General features: G+C 34.2%; 2 protein-coding genes across 2 annotated transcripts; one reads left to right on the forward strand and one right to left on the reverse strand.

The window, feature by feature from the left end:
* The first annotated feature begins 658 nt into the window (after positions 1 to 658).
* LOC126815587 (ras-related protein Rab-28) lies at positions 659 to 15,416 on the forward strand. The gene is made up of 6 exons (XM_050541301.1): positions 659 to 1,209; positions 1,930 to 2,026; positions 5,907 to 5,995; positions 8,581 to 8,707; positions 10,405 to 10,508; positions 12,651 to 15,416. Exons 1-6 carry the CDS (start codon positions 1,135 to 1,137, stop codon positions 12,822 to 12,824), a joined length of 666 nt encoding a protein of 221 aa, XP_050397258.1. The 5' UTR covers positions 659 to 1,134; the 3' UTR covers positions 12,825 to 15,416.
* Positions 15,417 to 18,322: 2,906 nt separating this feature from the next.
* On the reverse strand, positions 18,323 to 24,799 carry LOC126815273 (metalloendopeptidase OMA1, mitochondrial). The gene is made up of 8 exons (XM_056100030.1): positions 24,787 to 24,799; positions 23,341 to 23,474; positions 22,432 to 22,620; positions 21,899 to 22,006; positions 21,390 to 21,518; positions 19,840 to 19,914; positions 19,347 to 19,499; positions 18,323 to 18,841 (listed from the first exon to the last, which is right to left on the reverse strand). Exons 1-8 carry the CDS (start codon positions 24,797 to 24,799, stop codon positions 18,692 to 18,694), a joined length of 951 nt encoding a protein of 316 aa, XP_055956005.1. The 3' UTR covers positions 18,323 to 18,691.
* Between the last annotated feature and the right edge of the window lie 1,191 nt (positions 24,800 to 25,990).

The raw sequence follows: 25,990 nt of genomic DNA on the forward strand, positions 1-25,990 counted from the left end.
GACAAAAAATTAATGCCACATATTATGAGCTATGTGATATAAATAAGAAAAGAAATAAACGTATTCCGGAAATATGCTTATATTTTACCATGAATATCCATTCACAGAATGCAGACTCATTTTGGTGATTATGAATATAATCAAATAAATCATTTAAGCTGGGATTAACGGAAGCCTAAAATAAAACCTAATGACGGTATTATTGCCGGGCTGCCTAGCACTATTAACCGTCCGCCCCCTTCCCCCCAGCATGAATTTCGTTCGGATGGGCTAGTAGACTTTAACTCCATCAATTGGAAATCTCAATGTATTTTTTTTTTTTTTTAAATCTCCCATTAATTAGGTTTTCACTTCACTGCATGTTTTCTTATTCACCAAAAGAATTAAAATAATTATTATATTTTATCACAAATTGGCCATTAAAGGGACAATTATCCAACTATAGATTGCCTAAATAATAAGCAAGTCCTGGATAATCAAATGATGTGTCTTAAAGCTATGTTTTTGCTCACATTCATTTCACTTTCTAATCATTAAACCTGGAGCGATTATATCAACCTTTACTTACACACAGCTGTGTCCCTTAAATAATTTAAATCCTTTAAAACCCAGTTTCTTAATCAGAGTTATCTCCCATTTGTTTTACCGGAAGTTTACATGTTACCTTCAACATCAATTATTGATTAGTGTGTTTTCTCTTTTAGAATTGTGTTAGGGCCTACTTAATCTTGTCATAATTGATGAAGTGATATTTGGCCACATAGAGTAAAGATAGATTATCCACGATCAGTAATTGAGACGCAGAAATGAACACTCGGCAATTTTTCAGCTCTCGAGAAAGGCAAACAAATTCGACTCCCTGCTGACAGTGACAGTGCTGATCAACAAGTCTCTCAGATAGCTGTCACTGCCCACAGCGATCACATTCGCTTGTTGTCTTTGTGGAGTCATCCAGTATTTGGTACAGCGAAGACGGTTTTTAATCAGTAAAGGATATGAACTGAATGGGAATAGGATTATAATAAAGAATTAAATTAGAACAGTACTACTAGTACTAGCTAGTAAACGAACTTGGTTATCAATTCTCTAATAAAAATAAAAGTGAACACAAATTAGCTTACAAGTTAAGATAGGATGTCTGATTCAGAAGACGAAACTCCTGACAAGAAATTGAAGATTGTGGTTATGGGTGATGCTGCATCAGGAAAGGTGAGAAATTTAAACAGTTTCTAAGATACACTGTACTATAAGTATTAACTACTAAACTAGTATTCTCAAGCTGTCATTGGCCTTTTGTTTTAAAACATGTTCAGACCAATATTGTAAACAATGTTAGTTAATGGCATTATCCATTAATATTAATACTAATTAGGATTAAGCCTATTATTCTTCATCTGGTATACATGTTATTTTCGATCATTACTAGCTAGTAATACAATACCTGTACACACAAATTGCAATGTAGCCTACAACATGTTATCAATATGTAAGCTTATTACTAAAGTTTTATTGGTTAATAATCTTCTTTATGATTTAATTTTTTGACAACAATGGAAAAAAAAACCTAATACATCTATATCTATTTTAAATTTCTTATATAACATAGCATTTGATTTTCTATAGGCCCTATTCTTATGTCTTTTTTTTTTGTTCTTTTTTTTTTAAAAAACAAGAAGCAGCTTTTTCTAAACACTTGAATTCCCAGTCATTATAATCTTAAATAATAACATTTTATTAAATTCATGTTGTAAATATCCATTTCCCAGTTGAATCAAAATTATTGCATGACCCACTTGGGATACATGAATCTTAACAAGGCACTGAACACTCAGTCAAATCTCACCTCTCATGTACATAATTGTTATAGTATACATGTACATGTAGACACATAGGGAATGGAACATTTAAGCTTGTATGTTTATTTTTCAGACCTCTCTCTGTACAAGATATTCTCAAGAACAGTTTAATAAACAATATGGACAAACAGTTGGATTAGATTTCTACTTAAAAAGAATTACTCTTCCAGGTAATATGTGACAGATATTGTTCAGTTAAAGACGAGCTGTCTGAAATAGTGAAAAACACTTGCACGATAGTGAGATAAATGTAATACAAGAGACCACAAAATACCTTTTAAAAAAAAGATGCCCGCCTTAATCTGCTTAGGTAACTTTCAGGAAAATGACAGTTACACATTTTCTGCAGTATTTTATTTTAAAATAAAATACTGTACACAATTTTGTTTCCCATTGCTTAGCTTAAAACTGAATGGTGTACTGTTAATGATATTTTAGTCCATAATTCTTGTGACTGTTCATGTGAAGCTGCTGTGCTTGTCAGTTTTCATCAGGGCTTCATTGTATTAAACTGTCGACTGTAAATGTACATAGAGCTTTATGGTAAATTGTGTGATTTAATGTTCTTAATCCTTACACATATTGTTGCTAGGTGGTTAAGAAGCCTGGAGGTCGAGTGTTCGATCCCTGCATTGGCCGAGAAAGTTCATCTGGATTTTCCGACGTGGTTTCCCCTTGTCAGTGGTGCAGAACAGAGGGCCTGACAAGGACAGCTGTCTAGTCCTTTGGATGAAACGAAAAACCGAGGTCCTGTGTATACATGTAAAATATCCCTTGGCAGTTGGAATTCGCTATAAGAGTAGGCGATAGTGCCGCTGCCCGGGCAAAATTTCCCTCATAGCACACTGTATGGCATATGCCCGTCTTCATTAGCCCAGTATAGGAGCAGAACAGTAGGACGTTAAACCCCATTTCATTTCATTTCATTTCCTTACACATATGCAACAGAGCCCAGATGATGAGAAGTATTTGTTATTTTGAGGAGTGTAATAAAAAGCATCCCAAATTTGACTATTAATACATTCAGTAGTATTTATTAGTTAATGATCTAGAAATGACATGTATGGACTAGCAGTGAATATTTTAAACATTGACAAATTGGGAGAAAACTGGATATTGACAATTATTATTCACCAGCTACTGGCCAACATTTCAAAACTGCTAAACTTCCTGTTACTAATTAAAAACTACATCAAAATGGGTTTTTTTTAGATATACACTGTACATGCAAAATAACTTTCACTAAATTCTAGATAAGACATGATGGTTGTGTGAAAACAAACTAATGGGTTTGGCTATAGCTAATTTAAACTAAGTTTGAAGGGGTAATAGTGTACATATGTGACATCTCTACCACGATGGTGCCCACCCATTTTGTTTACTTCCCATTTCGACTACAGCTTATAACAACAGATTATATGGTCTGATGGTTTTATTATATCTACTTTATACCCTCTCTATAGCTGCAGTGTATAACAGATTATATCAAAACAAACAGAAAAAAGAATTAAAAATTAATTTATATAGAAATTGTATAAAATATTTTACAAAACAAGATAGGAAATATATAGATAGAAACACAGAAACAATAGTCAAAACATAATATCCTCTTCAAAAAAAAGTAGGGGATATTGAAATGCATATACCTATGCAGGTTGTGATATGATAAATAGTCATGGACACTTGAAATGCTTTGAGAGTATGTTCACAGATGAAGAACTTATCGCCCCAACAGAACCACTGAGCTGCATGTGCAACACGCAATAGTGCCGTACACTTTGGGGGCTTCATTGTCAAATTTGACACTTCAAGGAAGGGTTGATGAAAACTGCCGCTTGCTGGTTTATCCTATCCATGTTTGTTTTCCTATCGGTTCTTGCATAAGATTTACTGTTTAGCAATGTTTAATTTGATCGGGAGACGTGATCGTCGACGTCAACGTCAACCAACAACACTGCAAGAATTGGCCGTGGCACAGCAAGAGGAGTGGGTCAGATTGCCCCAAATCGCGATTGGACGGTTGATTAGGGGCATGCCACGACAAATTGCTGAATGTCTTAGGATTGGTGGAGCAATTACTCATTATTAAGACAAAAATCAAAAACGTCCATTTTCACTTTTGACAATGTATCTCTTTGCATGTGAAATGGGGTCGTCAGATAAGCCGCCCATATCAACTGTTTATGTTCATGTGTAGGCAATTGGCCTGTTATTAACATACAATGGTTACCTCTAATAAAAACAGCAGTGCATTTCTGCAGTTTTGTATTGTTTTTGAATATCCCCTACTTTTTTTGAAGAGTATACATGTATTTAGAATGCACTGGTAGTCCAAACAGTGGGTGGTGGTTGTGGTTTGAAACATTTAGAACGTATAGATCCATTGTGGTACATTTTCCACTGCAGGTTGCCTTTACACACTTCCAATGAATACATTCACCGCACTCATTATTTTTCTATACACATATCCATCCAGCAACACTTGCGGCTTACCCTTCTGAGAAACAACGAATTCTACTTCATGAAGTCCCGCCATTTACACACAAAACAATGTTATTGTTAATAAATAAATAAACAAATATTTCTACTTCCAAATTCCTGAATTTGAAAGTAAACACTATATTTATATTTGTTATAAGGAATTCTAATAAGATAACAAAAATTTTGACTGAATGATAGTAAACTTGAAAAATAAATGTAAAAAATTTGAAACAATTCATCTGATGTAGATAAGCATGTATTAAACTCAATGTAATTTCCAAATATTGGTCAAAACAAAAATCAATCTGATTAAAACACAGATCCTGTATCGTTTCATTTTTTATAATCCAAACTTTCGTTTTATTTGTCTGTACTACACTAGAACCTGGAAGAGTTGTTATATAACCTGCTTTCTGGATGGCATGAGGGATTAGCCAATAAAACCATCTGTTACGGCAACTTCTTGGCGTGCGATGCATGAAACTGTGGGTAAACCACTAGAAACGTCAACGCTGATTGATTAACCAATGTCTGACGTTATAGGGTCAAAAAACGTTTGTACTACCTCTGACGCAACCTTTTACTTCAAGTTCAACTGGTCAGATCTTCATGTAGTGTATGCCATCGAAAGTATAAAAAAACAAAACGAAATATAGATCTGTATTTTAATCAGACTGAACAAAAATATACTCTGAGTCTGAGTTGATATTTTTGCTTTGATGTTAAAGAAAACAAACTATAATGTATAATGAATAATCTATTTTAACAATAATCATTACATTAATTACATCTCTTAATCAGTGGAACAGTTCAGTGCGGATTAGTTTGGGGTCAGGATTTTGAGAGTAATAAAATTTGTAGTCAAAATGGGATGTAGTTGAAATGGGACGTAGTTGAAATCGGGTTGAACCCTGACAGCTATATTTGATTAACAGTTATTTGGTTGCTGCCGATTGTGTTGTTAATTTCAGTAATTGACAAACCTGTCAATTACATATGTCAATTACTAAAATTAACTACACAACCGGTAGCAACCAAATAACTGTACATGTAGATGTATTGGAGTTTTTCCTGGCAACAGTGAACATATTAAGGCCTTCTACTTAACTTTGACATTTGTCACCTTTAATTAAAAGGCAGTTGTTTATAATGTTCAAAGCACTAAAAGAAGACAGTGAATAGTGAACACACGTTCAAGTAATTTGTCAATAATGGCTATCAGTGCATGTACATGATTGTACAGTTGTTACATGTTTTGGTTTTGCCTAGTAATTTATTATATTTTATTACATGATCATATCATACAAGCATTGCTAACTCATCAACCATTACTACATAAGTATATTCCAATAACATTGATGGTTATTTTGCCACCCTAAATAAGCCCACAATTTTTTTTTTTTTTTTTTTGATACTTTGATTGTCAAGTAATTTTTTCTCACATTGTTTTGATTTGGTGTTGAGGGATTTATTATTTACTGTCTGATGTGTAGCAGTGGTCAAGGAGCTGGTAATGCTCATAACCAGTGCTTCAGTAATATGCAATATATTCATGTTGTATTTTTATAGGTAATGTGAATGTAACTCTACAGGTATGGGATGTCGGTGGTCAAACACTGGGAGGAAAAATGTTAGATAATTATATCTATGGTTCACAGGTAATTAAACACATTCTTATCTCCAATACCTTCAGGCTGTTATTGTAATTTACACCTCATTTAATATTCATAAAGTAACCAAGGATAAGGCTGTTATATATATCATGTTAATTCTGTCATTAGATTTGTAATCTATGACAGCAGGGTAGACATTACAGTTAAAGATAATACAGATTTTTGACACCAAAATATGAGTCATGAATATTGATGAAGAATAAAATTAAATACATTGCAAACGTAAATACAACGCGAGAAAATGTCCCAAAAAATTACAAACTTGAAAAAAGTCGTGTTCTTACAGTTTTCCAGGTCAGGACCCGAGTTCACAAAGCATTCTCAGACTTAAGTTGAGAATTTGCTCAACTTTCAATCACTGTTTATGAGAAATATCTTTGATGCAGAAACACAAAACTTTGCACATAGTTTCCCATTGATGTGTTTGATACATTAAAACAACAGAATTATTATAAAGGGCTATATTGTAGTTAAAATAAGGCGAACAATTTTGAGTAAATTCTCAACTTAAGTCTGAGAATGCTTTGTGAACTCGGGGCCTGATCGTAGAACCTTGGCGCTTGTTTTGAACATGCTCAAAACAAAAGCTGTTATTCGGTGACCATGGAGACCACGGCACGATATCTGGTGCTTCCACCACACTTTTACCACGCCTATGCCGATCTTGACCGGCGCTGTAGCATCGCAGTAAAGATGCCACCCTGGTCTGACTGGGCTATTAGTAAGATTGAAGATAAAAATTCAATATCAGTGGTGGTATAAATATTGATGACAAACTTGAGATATTAGGGAGGTTGGGATGGCATAGTGGTCTAGAATGACGCGCTTCGACCTCTAGCTGGTCGGTCACCTCTGGCTTGCAGCTGTGGTTTCGACCCCTGGTGTGAGCGTATGTAGCTTGGAAATAGGGGCGCCTTCTCGACCTTGTGGGTTTGCTCCGGGTACTCCAGTTTCCTCCCACAGGAAAGACCCCTGCGCGTGGGCTGAGATAATAAAAATGAAAAATAAGACTTGTCTGTGATATCACATTCAGTGGAAGTGGTCGTTAAACACTAAGAACAACAACAACATTGAGATATTAATGTTTCATATCACTAGAACATCTATGTTGATTTTAACAACAGGATACCTTAAGAATTATATTTGATTGAGAATTTAAAAATCAACCAAATCATTATTTTATTCAGATTAAGAATCCCAAACGATTGAAATAAATGAAGGACACTCTAGTTTCTACCTTGAATCCCCTGAATCCCTTTTCTCTCAAGGTTTAACTTGATTATAGCCCACGGTCAGCTAGGTTATCACAAATGAAGCAAGATTCCATTTCTTTATCTAGATGTTAACCTCTGGCCAGGGGTCAGTTTAATGATGCATATAAATCTTTTATCTGGGATTAAGACACCGTTATAATAACTATTTGGTTGATAGTGGATGTAAATAACGTCCGAGTCAACTGTCAGAGTTCAAAGTTTAAATAAATCAACTGATTGATAAATGAAACCAGCTTAAAATAATAATAATAGCAATTTGCTTAATATTATGACAACTGGAATTTGAGTTCTTCTATTGAACCAGATAAAATGTAAACATTAAACAGATGGGGCATAATAATATTTACAGTCATTACACACTTGATTACCAATTTCATTTGAAAGTTTAAAAGGGGGGTTGGATGGCTGAATGGTTAGAACATGCGCGCTGTATCATAAGGCCTGTCATTGAGTCAACTGGCGTGGTTTCGAATCCCCGGTTGTACGTGACAAGGAGTAGGGTCGCCTGTCCAACCTCGTGGGTTTTTCTCCGGGTCCTCCGGTTTCTTCCCAGTGCTAAAGACCCCTAAACGCAAGCAAATTATTGAAATAAAATTAAAACCATATATTAGTCCCAAAATGACGTAGTTTGTGTCGAGTGGACGTTAAACCCCATTTCTCTCTCTCTGAAAGTTTAAAGGCTAATGGTGCTGACATGCCATTAAACCATATTTCATTCATTCATTTTGATGAGCTTCAAATGACTACTTGGTTTTTTTTTATTAAAAATGTATATTCGTATATGGCAGACATGCTTTAAAGACTAATTTAGATTATCCATCTTACCGCTTGGCCGACTTGGAAGCAGTTGGTCCACTTGGCTTAGTGGTTCATGGGTATTGTGAAGATTTGAAACCAGCGCATGGCATGCATTTACATACCAGCTGATCAACCATGAAAGTGCCTTTCTGACCTTGAGTCAACTGGCGTGGTATGTGACAAGAAGCAGGGTTGCCTGTCCAACCTTGTGGGTTTTCTCCGGGTCCTCTGGTTTCCTCCCACTGCTAAAGACCCCTATGTGCAAGCAAATTATTGAAATTAAATTAAACCATGTGTTTGTCGCAAAATGACCTAGTTTGTGTTGAGTGGACATTAAACCCCATCTCTCTCTCTCTCTGCCATTCTGACCAGATATCAACCAGATTAATTACATAACATAATTTAAATTTACAATTTGACTAACATACAACATTAAAATATAATAATATGTTCATGAAGTCCATTTTATTTTATTATTTTGTTTGTGTTTATTTCCAGGCCATAATGCTAGTCTATGATATAACAAATTATTCAAGTTTTGAGAATTTAGAAGACTGGTTTCAAGCTATACGTAAAGTTTGTCCAGATCCAAGATCACCACATATGGCTTTAGTTGGAAATAAACGTAAGTTTGATTTAACACGGCTGTTTTATCATTCATTAAGTATACCTTGCTAAAGAGGGTTCAAAATTTTAGAAACAAAGAACATTTTAGGATTGAACTGAAATCAAAAGGAACTCTGTAGTATTACTTTTACTATTCTAAATATACACAAAAACAGTCATCCTGTTCTGTACTCAATTTGGCTCAGTTTCCTTGAAACAGTGTTATATTCTGAAGTGCGCTTCTATAAAACCAAAGAATCAGAATGTCCTATTTCCAAGTCACATGGGGGGGTGGATGGCCAGATGGTTAGCATGTGCGTGCGCTGTATCATAAGGTCTGTCATTGAGCCAGCTGGTGTGGTTTCGATTCCACGGTTGTACGTGACAAGGAGAAGGGTTGCCTGTCCAACCTCGTGGGTTTTCTCTGGGTCCTAGAGTGTCCTCCTACTGCTAAAGACCCCTATGCGCAAGCGAATTATTGAAATAAAATTGAACCACGTGTTCGTCCTGAAATGACCTAGTTTGTGTCGAGTGGACATTAAACCCCCATCTCTCTCTCTTCCTCTCCCCAAGTCACATGACTCTTACAGAAAATAATCATTGGCTGAAAAGATGAAACAGTTTGATTCATACATAATAATTTAAAGAGTTTAAAAAGATTATTAAAAATAATTGTGATCTAAAATTTTGTTTGGAGATGCATCTTGGTGAAACTCAATCTTTTCCCAAAGCGGAGATTGATCAGTTCGGTTCTCAGTGAAATGTTTCAGTTTATCTCAATATAACAGTCCAGTTCTCAGTGAAATGTTTCAGTTTATCTCAATGTAACAGTGAAATGTTTCAGTTTATTTCAATAAAACAGTCCAGTTCTCAGTGAAATGTTTCAGTTTATCTTGATATAACCGTCTAGTCCACATTTAGTGAAATATTTCAGTTTATCTCATTATAACAGTTAGGTTTTCATGAGTTAATCAAATGTTTCAGTTTTTCTCAATATAACAGTCCGGTTCTGAGGTAGCAAAATGTTTCAGTTGATCTTAACACAGCAGTAGAAAAATTGTATTCTTTCAGTGCAGCATGAATTAAATCTGTAGGAGACATGCTGTCTTCACACCACTTGTTGTACTAATCTATCTTGCCACTTGATTTCACATCAATAATAGGATGAATAAACATAAATTGATAAAAGATGGGTTTGGCTTGTCACATTCAATCATTGTCAATCTTGATAAAAATGACAAACCGGATTTCCTTAATCATGTCACCAAATCATCTTTACAAAGATAATTGATATATGACTAACTGGTTTTAAAGGATATTTAAACACTATATGATATAGAGGATAGTGGAAGTGGACGTTAAATAAAGCTATTTCACACATATTTGCCTCCTATAAATACTATTATTGTCCATTGATTGTCTTCTATAGCATAACATTCTGTCCAAAAGGATTTTATTGTATCCCGGTCAAGGAAAGATAGCTTATCAGTGAAGTCATCTCTCTTTCAAATTCTCGTCACAAGTCAAGCTGCTTTATTTTGTACAACCTGTTGCGGATTATGTGAATATTTTGCAATAAAGAATTTTTTTTTATTTGTTAAATTTGTCTCTTATTAACAACTTTAAATAATGAATTTATATTTTTTCGGAAACCCATTGATGTGATTATACTGTGACATTTCATTTTCTAATCCATTGTGCAATTTTATGTTTTAGTTGATTTAGAACATATGAGAACAGTTAAACAAGAAAAACATCAACGATTTGCTCAAGAACATGGCATGTCCAGCCATTTTGTTTCAGCAAAATCTGGAGACTCGGTTTGTATTTTAATGTTATATGAATTTTAAAAGATTTTATTATTAAAATTAAAGCCATGATTGTAATTACACAGGTCAAAGTTCTACGGAAAACAATTACTGTTTATTACTGAGTATCATTTTTACTAGACTTCTCTAGTCATTGCTAGCCTGGAGGTCGGGTGTTCAATCCCTGCATTGGCCGAGAAAGTTCATCAAGATTTTCCGGCGTGGTTCTCCCTTGTCAGTGATGCAGGACGGAGGGGCTGACAAGGAAAGCTGTCTAGTCGTTCGGATGGGACGAAAAACCGAGGTCCCGTGTACACATTGGCGTGCACGTAAAAGATCCCTTGGCAGTTGGAATTCGATATAAGAGTAGGCCGTAGTGCCGCTGTCCGTAGTGCCGCTGTCCGGGCAAAATTTCCCTCATAGCACACTGTATGGCGTATGCCCGTCTTCATTAGCCCAGGTTAGGAGCAGAACAGTAGGACGTTAAACCCTATTTCATTTCATTTCATTTCTCTAGTCATTATCAATCCATTGACCTGTTATTTCCAATTGTATTCTGGGCGGAGGTTGGATGGCCGAATGGTTAGCACGTGCGTGCTGTCAACTGGCGTGGTTTCATTCCTTGGTTGTACCTGACAAGGAGTAGGGTCGCCTGTCCAACCTCGTGGGTTTTCTCCGGGTACTCCAGTTTCCTCCCACTGCTAAAGACCCCTACGCGCAAGCGAATTATCAAAATAAAATTGAACCATATGTTAGTCCCGAAATGACCTAGTTTGTGTCAAGTGGAGGTTAAACCCCATCTCTCTCTCTCTCTCTCTCTCTCTCTTCCCAATTGTATTCCATGATCTGTGAAGTGTGAATTTCTGTCATTACCTAATAAAGATTAGAGGAGCCTTATCGAAACTTCATTCAGTAATAAGCAGTAATTGTATTCCACTGAATTGTGATTGTATTTCCAGTTCAATGATTTTAAGCCATTACACAATTTATGATTGTAATTACAGAAAGTTAAAGATAAATTATGTAAGATTTAGATAACGAACTAGCCATTCTTGCTATAATAGTTCGAAAGTAGATGATGTAAAATGAATAATTTGAAAATTTCATTCAAATTACTCTATTGCAAGCGAAGATATTAGCCTTTGAAGGTTTGACAGACGTGTGCAAAAATTTCAACCACCGTACTGGTTGATCGAAGCTAAGTCTTGGTCCTCCATATTTGATTAAATCAAAGTATCGCTGAACCATTCTAATCTATTTAATATCAGAGAAATCTGATGCCATCGAGAGTTGATTAAGGCCTGGATCAGTTAATTAATGTCTAATTAATACTTTAGAAAACATTTCAGGCCTAAAGAAAGACCTGCAATAGGCAGATTTAGCTCTTGCATAATGCATGTTTAACTTGAAGTTTGGTCAAATAATTCATACATGTTTATTATTCTGAAATAAGAAGCCATTGTGGGTTATTGATCTGTCCTATTGTAGAAAATACAGATTAGTTGTTCTATTGAAGCATTGTATTGTAACAGCTTTCATTCACCTCTTGAGTTTTTTGCTGATTTACATTTGATTACTCTGATCCCAGGGACACAAAACATATTCTTATACCTTCTTTTGAGAAGTCATGTCCCTAGTCTATTTGTGTAAAATTAAGTTTACCGCACATGGACTATCTTACTGATACCCCAATGCCGGGATATATAGTGTCTTAATCAAAGATATAAGAATTCAACACACCGTCTGTGTGGGTATCAATCAAACATGTGCAACGGTGTAACTCCCTAATAGCTTTACAATTTCCCTCCCTGATCTAGCTGTTATAATTCCCTTCCTGATCTAATTTGCAAACTGCTATGCCATTTCCCTCCTTGATCTAGCTCAGTAACCCACTCTGCCATTTCCCACCCAGATTTACATGTAGTTTTTTTTTTATATAAGCAATATTTTTAATCAGATTTGTATCTGAATAGGGATTGGGGAACAGGCATAGCCTATATTAAACACCTCTCCCTTACATGTAGTTCACTAACCTCTGTTTCATTTCTCTCTAAAGCATCCTGAAAAGTTTACAAGAATAACTGTATTTATATAATAAACACATGTTGAGTCTTATTCAGATTTTATAAAAGTGTTTATTTTATACATTTCCAGGTGAGTTTAACTTTTCAAAAAGTAGCAGCGGAAATTTTGGGTATTAAATTAACGAAGCCAGAAGTTGAGCAACAACAGCGAGTATTAAAAGCAGAAATTATAAAATACCCTGTTGATGCCCCTGTTAAACCTCTTCCTAAACAAACACGTAGCACACTGTGTGTTATACAGTAATATATAACGACTAGTAAAAACGTACTTGGCATATATTACAATATTTAAACTTAAATATAACATTAAAATTAGGCCACACAAATTATAACAACGAGTATAAATGGACTTGCCGTAAATTACAAACATTTAAACTTAAATATAACATATTAAAATTAGGCCACATCAATTATAACAAAATATATAAATGGACTTGCCATAAATTACAAACATTTAAACTTAAATAACTTATTAAAATTAGCCCACACCAATTATAACAACATATATAAACGGACTTGGCCATAAATTACAAACATTTAAACTTAAATATAACATTCAAATTAGGCCACTTCAATTATAACAACGAGTATAAGCGGACTTGCCATAAATTACAAACATTTACACTTAAACATAACATATTAAAATTACAAACGGACTTGCAACAAATTACTAACATTTAAAGTTAAAACATATTAACACACACAGTAATGATGTACTTGGTATAAAATATTATTTAAACTTATTAAAGGCATATTATAAGGCCACACCAATTTGATTTTTTGTTCTTTGAGAACACCGGTTTAAATATTTATTTTTATATCTTACCGGAAAATAGAATGATTTAAAAAGAATTGTTGCTTGGTCTTCTCAAAATCTTAAGTTCTATAATTATAAGTTTTGAAATTTTAAACAAAAAAGAGTTCGCAAGAACCAAAATTTGTTAAGTTATACCTATATTCCTGTATGTGCTGCAGTAGATGCATGGGGAATATGAAGTCAATGTCTCATTAAAAAGTTATTCAGCACATATTTAGGTCATGCATTATTAAACAGAGCAAAAAGTGGGTGGGATGTTTATCAAAAACTGTACAATGGCACACATTCAGTCAAAGTAAGAAAGATAAGGTAAATATATGGCACCATATATGGTTTTTTTATGGCCAATCCCAAATTATATTCAGCTTTCTCAGTAAAACAATTTTTTTTAGAAAACTACAGTGTATATGGAGAATGTTTTAAAATATATGCCTTGTACGTGATATTTCCACTGTATAGTATCAGTATTAATATGGTATTTATATGTTCACATATAAACACTTGTACATAATAAAACTCAAATTATATTTTCACATGTTATGTACGTATGACGGTTGGCATATTGGACCAGCAGAATAGTATTTTAAAATATTCAAATTTCATTCAATGTACTTTATTATTGTTGAATTATGTATATGATTTATCTTAGACAAGCAGTGTTATTGTTATATATGGTGTTATCATTATATGAATTGCATAATAACTTTAATAGATAATGAAGTATTATACCCATAGAGATATACAAAGTATGATGTGTAATGCTCTGATATACTTGCTATTGCAACAAAGTGCACAATAATTACTGAGGACGGGTACATATACATACATTAGATACTTATACAATAAATAATAATAATGGATTTGTATAGCGCCTCGTATCCAAAAGTTTGCTCACTGGCACAAGTGGCGGTGCCAGGGTGGGGCAAGGGGGGGGGGCAAATCTGCCCTCTGTTTGCCCCCCCAAATAATTTTAGAAAATAAAAGTATTTGTGATACGTTTCGGTAATCAATACCTTCTACGGTGAATAAATCCCACATCCCCACTCAGTCATAAACTTGCATGTTGTAGAGCATTTCCGACAGTCTATTATTCAAAATTTTCTTGGCGAGGTCCCCAATGGACTCGCTACTTTGGAGCTCACAAGGGGAATTCGTTAATTCGTTGAGGTTCGCAAGTCCGTTCGTTTGACATTTTGTTCTCTAGTCGGATATAAACTAGTGATCAGGCGACGAACGGTATCTGGGCAGATCTATTTATCTCGACGATCGGTGCCTGACAGAATACTGTAAGACAGCATTTCCGGCAGTCTATTTTTCAAAAAATTTCTGGAAGAGGACTCCCTACTTTGACGCTCGTGAGTGGGCTTCGTCGTGATTCGCAAGTCCGTTCGTTTGACACTTTACCTCATCGATCAGTTCCTGAAATACTGCCAGGCTGCATTTCCGGCAACCTGTTTTTCAAAATTTTCTGGGGGAGGCCCCCTACCCCTAGTTGAAGCTCGTGCATTTGCCCCCTTAACCTTGGACTTTGCCCCAGCTTTGCCCCTCCAATCACCGACGGCTGGCGCCGCCACTGACTAGCGCTGAGTTAGTCTGTCACATTTACGACAGTTTCCCATCATCTGCACTGAATAGGTGTGTTTTTAGTAAGGATTTGAATGTACCCAATGATTTTGCATCCTTAATATATGATGGTAGCCTGTGCAAATAATATTATTGATTGAGTGTTGGAATTTAATTCTCTCAATCCCTCAAAAGGTAAACATTAAGATTTGTAAATATCTTATTAATGTTAAAAATAATTAAGTATATTAAAAAGATGTATACTTTACATATGAAATTTGTTTGGGTTATATTTATTAAGCCAGATTGACAACCAATGTTTCAGGTAATCAGAATCTCTGATATGTAGTATTTAACCTCATTCTGTATAATCCTTGAGTGGAATATAACGATTGAGCACATTAAAAACACAACACAATTTATATGAAAAACAATCACTAGTTTATACATATATAGCACAACGTTTCGACAAGTATTCTCTTATCGTTTTCATGTACAAAAACGATAAGAGAATACTTGTCGAAACGTTGGGCTATATATATATAAACCAGTGATTGTTTTCCATATAAATTGTGTTGTGTTTTTTTTTATCATATTCTGTGTTCTAAAAAATCAAAATTCTAAAGCCGTCCTTCAAAACATTGAAACTAATACATTAGTTGTGATAATATTTTAAATTTTAAGAAGAGATTGAATATATTCTAATAAAATATATGTATATTTTTAATTTTTATTTTTAAATATGTACATAATATCAGATTTTAAAATTATGTCTGTTAATTGTTGAAATCTCAATTTGATGATTTTGTTATAAATTTGACTTGAAATTTTAGAATCAATCAAAAAGCCACTGATTGTCATTTGTGAAATGAAATGAAATGAAATGGGGTTTAATGTCCTACTGCATTTGTAATTTGCCAATTTGGTTTTAAATTGTATTCTAATGAAAATTGTGAGATCTGGAATTCCATAGTATAGCAATATAAAAGTTATGTTTCTTTTAAAAGGATATAAAAATAGATCTAATATTGAAGGAGCTAGACCTGTTTGATTTTTGTTAATAGGGTTATCTATTATTTCGATAAGTGATGGGACAAACTCTATACAATTTTAATTGTAGAAAGGGAAGAAAAAATACATCCGCTTTTGTTTTCCTTATTTAATGTCTTGATGTGGAATTTAAAATTGGTTATATCGCAATTCTGGCCATTCAGAATACTTCTAATATGTTATATTAAATAATGTAATGGTGTGATATATTTACTACAATATTAAGGAAGCCATATCAGATGTATTGTGACATTCAAAAGTACCTATATTTCAAAAACTTGCTAGCATTTAAATCGTTTATAATTCTGATAATGGAACCATGTCACATTATTACAAATAATGTATTCAATGACTTAAAATTTTTCCAGTTTGAATTTACATAATATTTTAGGCTTTAGTCTAGGAGATTATTGGTAGTTTCCTTTGGATGTCAGTATATTTTTGGTTAATCCTGTAAGTGGCTAGAAAAAAATATAATAAACATTTGTTTCATGAATATATATACTATATCAACCGTATCACAGAGATCCGATCTTACCTGTTCTGTACAGGGATTCTTCCACCCATCGACTGTACTTTCAGTAAGGTGTTAAATTGTCACAATCTTGGATTTTTTAAAATATAAATTGTTTTGAATGGGATATTTATGAAGATTATATAGTCCCTGTTAAATAGAAGTAAATAAAACAGGAGTTAAATCCATGACATGTTCACCCTATATCAAATGGATGATATATTTCTATAATTATTTAATGTTTTGATTCACATGAGGGACGAAAAAATAACATAGAAACATTGACTTTCTACAGCAAATGTAGTGTATTTTGTGAATGATGTGTATTTATCCTCGGAAATATCTGACCGATTCTATGAAACTTTATATTAATATATCTGAATCTCTTATTTCCAAGCTAGCAATATCTAACTGTAATTTCTGTTGCTTTTTTTTCAAAAATAATTATATAATTGATAACAATATTTTTCTCTATTTCTCACATATTTCACATTTATTAACTGAAAGTCAAAAGTATGTTTACTGTTATAAATAAAAGCTGTATAAAGTAATTAAGTAGTTGTTATTGTTTGTACTGGTGGGTGCTGGGGTAGGAGATGTTAGTATTTGTAGGGGTGGGTGCTGGGGTAGGAGTTGTTATTTTTGTAGGGGTAAATGCTGGAGGGGGAGGGGTCTTATTAGAGAAATCTTCATTTCAAGAAGTCATTAGCAGTTGATATCTAATATCACCCCCCATAATTTGGCATAAAATATATTTATTTACAAATAAACATTTTTACAAACAAATTCATGTGGAAAATACATATAAACACACTTGGACTGTGGGCTCTTCTGCATGAAACTGACATGTAAAAATTACAAGAAAATTAAAATGTTGATTACAGTCAATTGAAATTACAAGTTACTATAGTGTGTTGTTAGTGGTAAAAGATGAACACTAGTTTGTTGTCCAAATATTTTGATTCAAGATATAAATAAATTTGGTAATAACGGAGAAAAATGTAAAAATTGTGTATAAAAATGTTCAGTTTTTACCGTAGCATCTTCTACAGTGTCTAATTTCAACAGATCTTTAATCACTGGTTTTGGTTAAGCCAAATAAAGAAAATCCCTATTTATGGTTATTTGATAGCCCAAAATTTTGTTGTGTTCGGGTTTTCTTTTTCAGGTTTTGCTTTTTAGATGGAAGTGGGGATATAATCTTGAGTCATGGATATTTGGATTCCGTAGTTATTTTTAAGATTGTAGTTCCACTTATGTGAAAAGTTTAGCAATAGGAACAAAGCTTTTCAGCATCCCCTTCAAAAGTTAAAACAGTGACGACAATAAGTCCACATTAAACGTTTGCACATAAATATAAAAATCCCCCAAACATGACGTCTCAAGTCTGTAGCAATGCACAAAGTGATATGGACTGTGAAAAAAGGGATAATTTTACTAGTTTTTTATTCTTAACATTTTATGTCAACCTGTATATAGTACAGTGTCCACCCATGGTTGAAAGTTGAAACATATACCCCAAGGATGAAGCTTGCTAGGAATATTCGCCTGAGTATATTATTCAGTATCAACCTCTGAACAGGTTGCTTTTTACTATATAGATGAGTCAAATTTTAGGCATTTCTTTTTCAATGAACTCTTTTCATATGTGTAAAATGACTTTCTGGTAGCCGACGTTACTTCACCTGTTAATGTATGTAGCAAGACATAATAATATATCAAATTTCCAACAAATTTATTTAACAATATTTAATATATAATAATGTTATTTACACAATTTATTTTTGTGAAGTCCCAAGTCGCTGAGTTTAGTACCTAGTTGAGTCTAGTCCTAAGTCTTCACAAAGCCTGAGTCCCGTTCAAGTCGCCAGTCAGGAATTTATGGCAAATAAGATAAGTTAGAGTTATGCTGCCTGGCTGCGACTCAAAGCTTTTTCAAGTAGCGAGTCGTCACAACTGTCAAGTCTCTAGTCGCAATAAATATTTCAAGTCAAATTTCCACTTCTGGATTCTCATCACAGAAATTGAACGTAATATACAGAAGTTCATATGAAAATTAAAGCTGCTTGAACCTCACAAATACATCAGGTGTTCTAAGACTAATATGTATATCCTGTCTCATACACAACACCTGTCTGCACCTCGATCAATATTTTAGATGTGGGTTTCACAATTTATATGTGACCTGTTTAAGATTTTGCCTAGTTTTAAGTTTTAAATATCGTTGTTCTGCCAAGTAAGATATAAATGCAATCAGTTCTCGTGGATCTTTAGATGGTAATTCTGGACAATCACATGACTTTCTTACTAATTCTGCCTGTAATACACAATAAAATAACACATTATTTCAGTATTATCTCTGAATTGGACAGTTTTTCAACCTTGGTGGGGTACATTTCTTCAGAAAATATTAAGCTTCACATTCAAGATATTAGAACTAAGACTAATGATTTCACATTACACATAATTGACCAGTTTATTACACATAATCTACCAGTCTATTACACATAATTATTGACCAGTCTATTACACCTAAGTATTGACCAGTCTATTACACTTTTAAAACTGACTAGTCTATTACATATAGCTGACCAGTCTATTATGCATAATTAGTGACCAGTCTATTACACTTAACTGACTAGTCTATTACACTTAACTGATTAGTCTATTACACATAATTAGTGACCAGTCTATTACACATAACTGACCGGTCTGTTATGCATAATTAGTGACCAGTCTATTACGCATAACCTACCAGTCTATTATGCATAGAGCAATGAGTTTTAACAGAAAAGGAGTTTAATGTTAATAAATTTACCAACCCATGGTAAAAGATGATTCATGTGTTCTGCTCTCTTTGTGGATAAAGGATGAGTTTTTAAAAATTCCATTTGAAACTTCCCTGATTCATTTAGGTTATTATCTATAGAAAGTTTTGTCATTGTCACAGGTGCTGCACGTATATCATAACATGCCTGAAAAAGAAAAAAACATACACTCAATGGGTTTTTGTATGGTTACTGTTTTAAGGTAGCCATTACAGCTTTAAAAGGGGGCCACAGTGGCTAAGTGGGTAAGACGCTGGCTCGCTAGCGTGGAGGTCGGGTGTTCGATCCATCATTTACATACATTATGTTCAATATGATCTGTAAGTTATAATTTAAGTGTAGTATGGTTAAAATAAAGTTAGTAGTTGTACAGATATATATATTGTTTATGAAAAAAATATATATTTAAATTCTGTGCCTGCTTGTCAACCCAATTTTTTATGTTAGTGATGAGAAAAGATTTTGCTATTTTTGTAATAAATTTTACCTTTGCCATGATCTCGAGACCCACTTTATCTGCCTCTGTCTCAACTTTTCTAGAATATGGAAGGTCCACAAACAACTGAAAATCAGCATATATATAGAGAATAACCAAATTAAATGAGATTAAATGATTTTAAAGAATATGTATCCTAAAGCATTTTAGAAAAAGATTAATTCTTAGTTAGAGTATGTATGCTCATTTACATATTCTGTATACGATTATTTCATGGGGGGTTACATGGTTGAATGGTTAGCCCGTGCACGCTATATCATGAAGTCTGTCATTGAGTCAACTGGCGTGGTTTCAATTCCCCGGTTGTACGTGACAAGGAGTAGGGTCGCCTGTCCAACCTCTCTCTCTCATGATTATTTCATAGAATATGCTTGTGTATAGATTATATATATGATTAGAGTATATTGTTGTATAGATTCAAGATTCATTTAATTTGTAGATAACAGTCTTGTATAGTATCTACATAACTGATTGTAGAGTATGCTCTTGTATAGATTCTAGATAGTATTAATTGTTAGTGTGCTCTTTGATCTGCCCTTGGTTTCATTATAGATTCCAGGCAAAATTGATCCATGGAACTCTTTTAAAAATAAGGAATCACTGAACAAGCAATGATGTTTATCCAATCTGATTAAAATACAGATCTATATTTTGTTTCGTTTTTTTATACTTTTTTTGGTCTCTACTACATGAAGATCTGACCAGTTGCAGTGGAAGGTCACATCAGGGGTCATACGAGCAACCTTTGATCCTATGACGTCAGACATTTGATTAACCAATCAGCGTTGATGTTTCTAGTGGGTTACCCACAGTTCCGGGCACCTCACGCCAAAAACTCGCTGTAACAGACAGTTTCATTGGTTAATCCCTCACATCATCCAGAATGCGGGTTATATAACAACTCTTCTAGATCCTAGTGTAGTAAAGACAAGTATAGTAAAACGAAATTTTGAACTATAAAAAACGAAACGAAATTGGATTGATGTTTATCTACAGTGTTTGGAATCTATATGGCGGAGTATTACCCTGATGACTCGATGATCTATGAGTGGCATCCTTGTCTCGTTAGCAGCACAGCCTTTAAAACAGAATGTCATAGAACAAACAGTAAAAGAATGCGGCACAGACAAAGAAAAATGTCAGAGTTATTCCAACAGAGAGAGAGCAATGGGGTTAAACGTCCACTCAACACAAACTAGGTCATTTCGGGACTAAGAAATAGTTCAATTTTAGTTTAATAATTTGTTTGTGCTTAGGGGTCTTTAGCTGTGGGAGGAAACCGGAATACCCAGCGAAAACCAACAAGGTTTTGTACAAGAGGGAAATTGAAATCACGCCATTTGACTCAATGACAGATCTAATGATGTAACATGCAGGAGTTAAGCCATTCAGCTACCCACATCCCTTTGATGCTGTAATAGTAAGTGCAGGGGGACAGCACCACACATAATTTACACAAAAACAAATCTACGGACAAGACACAATATGCAGACATCACAAACCCTTGCTGAATATTCTTTAGTCTTTGTCCAAATACTAACCTCTCTACATTTACCAAAAAACCAATGCGTTACAATACTGATACCATCATTGGGTATCATCGTCCAAATTGCTGCCATCACAGCAATAATCATAAAATCTAATAGCTGACCTTGACTTATATTTTCTTGCTAAAATAAAAGAAAAAAAATGACTAATATTATGAATATATAGATTTCAACTTACGCCAAATAATATCTTTAAAATAACCCTAGACTCACCTAATTTTGAAAAAATGTAAAGTCAAGAATTTTGAAAGGAGCGTCAGTTGTACTCTTACAAAACCAGTACAGGTTACAATGTGCACGAATCATAGATTATCATCCAGTCAAGTTGGTGATAGGAGTAGGGTTACCTGTCTAACCTCAAAGGTTTTCTCTGGGTCCTTCGGTTTTCACCCCACAGCTAAAGATCCCTATGTGCAAACGATTTTTTGAAATAGAAATTGCACTACATGGCATCTCCCTGTCTGTCTGTCTCTCTCATCAAAAAAAGGAACTAATGTTGGTACCTGATGACCAAGTAAAATATGCGCCATTTCATGTGCTATTATAAAAGCTAACTCATCATCTGTTTGTAGAACTTCCAAAGCACTAGAATTCACTAATATTAATCCATGCTGAAACAGTCGAGAAATAAAAATTAAAATGTGTGCCTGGTTCCTGATAATGTTTTATAGTTGTATGACAATAGGCTAAAAGGTCTATGGTGGAACACAAGTTCTTCTTTTTTGTTGAAGTGAAAATATGCACGAAATACGGTTTTAGATGCGTATAGTTATCCATGTTCTTAAGAAACTAGTTAAGATGCAGCTTTTCCTGAAAATTTCACAATGTCAAGTACATGTATATGTCTGATACCTTAGCAGCTTTGATTTATATCTTTGACAGCAGTAAGGCATCAAAAATAACACATTGGATCCACTTAATGTTGTTTTATGATTTGCTGAATTCCTCTGCTGGACTTAATATTTGACCATTTGTTATAAGGATCGACTGCGCTTCATTGTTATTATTTGTCTTTTACATGATTAAAATGACGTACCTCAACACATAAAGCATTTATATGATATTTAGGATATGGACGATCTAATACACGATACTCCCATTTCTGGTTGCTATTTAATTGTACAAAATCTCTATTAGCCCACAATAGGTTGTGAAATACTCGGGTCAGTCTTGTGTGGTATGGATGATCTTCGTTTAGAAATTCCTTTTCATATTGATGAAGAACCTACAACAATAAGATAGTGAACCACTATAATACAAATAATTTAAATCTTTACAGACAGCGGAACTGAGAAATGAGGTATAAGTTATACCATGGACCTTATAATACATGGTTATAACTCAATTCTCAGTGCCAACCTCATCCTCAGTTCAGTGGTCTCTAACTACATATGCATTTTGATTATTTAAGGACAATTCAAGCATTATTAATACTTTCAGCACACTTTGTTCTTTTTAAGGATTGAATATTGAATTCTTGGGATCTAAAATGAGAAATAGAAATAATTCCAAGAATATTACAAATAATTATAAACTGTTTAGATATTGAGTACTATACCAGAACCTGCTTTTTCTTTGAGCAGCTGGGTGCCGAGGTGGCTCCATGAGTAAGACGTTGACTCACAAGTCTGGACGGCCCCGTGTTGGCCGAGAAAGTTCATTGGGATTTTCCTGCAAAATACAGGGGCCCCATGTACATATTGGCATGCACCTAAAAGATACCTTGACAGAATTCTTAATAAGAGTAGGCCATAGCGCCGCTGTCTGGGCAAAATATCACTCATAGCACACTGCATGGGGTTCGCCAAGCTTCATTAGCCTAGTCAGAGCAGAAAAGTAGGATGTTAAACCCCATTTTATTTCATTTCACCATGAGCAGTTATATTTGTAGTGTGGGTAAGTAATAAATTATATGAGATGGGTTGAAATATCTAATTGAACTTACATGTTTGTATGTTTCATAAGATAATTTTTCATATTGTGCGGGAGTAAAAGCTATAAAACGTCTTCTACCAGTTATGGGTGTTTCTTGTAGATGTTTACAATAATACAAACTTAAACCACTGAAACTTACACAACCTGTTTATAAAACAATATAAAATGATATGTCCCTTGGTTAAGACTTCCAAATTTGCTTGAAATTTTTAAATTAAAAATGACAATTTGGCATTAAGAACAGTATATTATTATTTATCCATATAAATTATTATGACACAAGCTGGAATAATGGAGGATTTGGGTAGCTTTAGATGGATTTGATTCAGCCACAAGACAAGGAAGCGGCTACAATATTGCAGCTAATAACACCCTGTCCATGGCTCTTAATAAATCGCGACCATACTGTCCAGTGACCGTCTGATAAAATTTATTGATAGTATTCTTAAATTTAGTATCCACAAGGGATGACACATGTGGGGTTATGATCACAAAGTCTGTGGATGAATCCACCGTGGACAGTGATGGCTAGTGATATCTAAGGACGGCTAAATATATATATGAACCCAAAATAATTTATTATTAGATTCAAACAAAACCAACCTGCTGCATTGAGATACTGTAATTTTTTATAGGTCGGTAAAGCTTTCCACCATTTACGTGAAAATCTGTAAAGAAAAAATGGCTTCGTTACGATTGTAGCAGTATATTTTGATAAAATTAATGCTGTTTTTAAAAGCGTGAAGCGTCTGCATCAAACTGGTATCACATGATGCACAATAATGTTGAGTCTGGCACATGACATTGCAAACAGTGCTGGCAGAAATCACGTGATAAAGTCCCCACGTCGCCCAGCCCCAGCCTCGGCCCAAACTGTAGGCGTGACGGTAATTCCAGATCAAACGTGGTCCTATACCTCCCAAACGTTAAGTTTTTAGGGGCTATCGAGGTTTTTTTTATTCAAATCCATAATAATAAATTTCACAATACCTTCCTGATAAAACTGCGATTACTTTAACAACAGGTGCGACAACAATCCAAACCGCTGGCGGTATCATCTTCCTACTGGTTGTGTGAAAAGATTTTCTTAGTTCTGTACCAACGGATGGATAACGATGAAAATCTAACTTCCGGGGATGAAATTTACCTTTACACATTTTTTTCAGATTTTTTGGTGTATTAAGTGGCAGTGAACTCCTGGATAAACTGTCGAAACTTTGAAACTTTTTATTTGGATTGTATATTGTACAATGAAATTAACTGTTCTTGTTCCGAGAGCTCTGTGTCATTTTACACGGCCGGTTAATTTTGTCAGTTACTTCATTAATCAGCGAAACTCAATAGAAAAACCGTGATGGGCATTTTCAACGAAACATTTGGAAATACCAACATATAAATTTCACCTTGAATTAACACATATTTATTTTCTTTTAATGGTAGTGTTACATAATATTACCGTACTTTTCCATGTTCAATTCGCTGAATGATACATCCATTATCCAGTAAATACCCGTTTCAACTCACTTTCAGGACTTTCCTGGTTTTAAATAATTAGCGGGCCTGGATAATAATGTTATAAAGCATTCCGAACTCCTTGGTTCGTGTTGAACTTACAGAACAACAATCAGAGAACTGTGACCATCATATACTGCATAGAATAATATCAGTTCATATTCATGTTCCAGCACTACTTTATTCATGTGTATACACTTAATACTATTAATATTTTACCAAAACACCTCATTTTTACTCTAGATTATTATTTTACACATTTATATACAACTAATAAACACTTCCTAGTCGGTGAATCTCCTTTTAATTAAATAAATAAATAACAGCAATAATAGCAACACTGTAATATGAAATAAACGGTGGATGATTGGAATTACACTGTTAATTATAGTAAGCCAGGCATCTTAACCTTCGTTCTTTTCGAGGCAACTGCCGTTTTTTTTGCATAACTAATTACAACAGACGTTACATCGATTTCGTCATATTAAACTATTGTTTTATATCAGCACGAGACTACATGGGTATGATAATAAGTAACCCGGAGATACCATATAGGCTACAATGTAAAGATATTTCATCAAGGTGACCAAGCGTTGTCTCAATGAATGGATTCTAAATTTAGATCTATACGCCACTGTGTTCATTCACTGAAACGCCAGTAGTTTTATTTCATCAGCCAATTGAATGAATTGCCATATAGCGAGCTATGAGTAAAATCTTTCCCGCTTACAGTACGTGAATTCCAATCGAGAGATTTTTACGTGCACACCAGTTCGCGCTTCGCGGTATCCCGGGGTTTTGCCCCATCCGAAGGACAAGACCATCCGCCCAGCGACACTGACAAGGGGAAACCTCACTGAAAAACCACCATGGAATCCTTTACCGGACAGACCATAAGTTCGCTAATTAGGTTCGCTAATACTAACAAACATATATCACAACTTTTGATGAGTATCTTGTATTTTACCCTTGCATTTCGTTGGAATAATACTGTGTCTGACCTATCAGTTAAATTTATTGAAAATATCAAACCTTTAATTGTCGAATTCGTCTATTTCAGGTAATTTGGGTAAATCATGATTAATATATCTTGTATATGATGAAGTTCCCAAACAAAATAAGTCACAGTAAATATATCTCTAAGTAGC

This window comes from Patella vulgata, chromosome 3 (genome assembly GCF_932274485.2).
Source record: "Patella vulgata chromosome 3, xgPatVulg1.2, whole genome shotgun sequence".
Taxonomy (NCBI): domain Eukaryota; kingdom Metazoa; phylum Mollusca; class Gastropoda; family Patellidae; genus Patella; species Patella vulgata.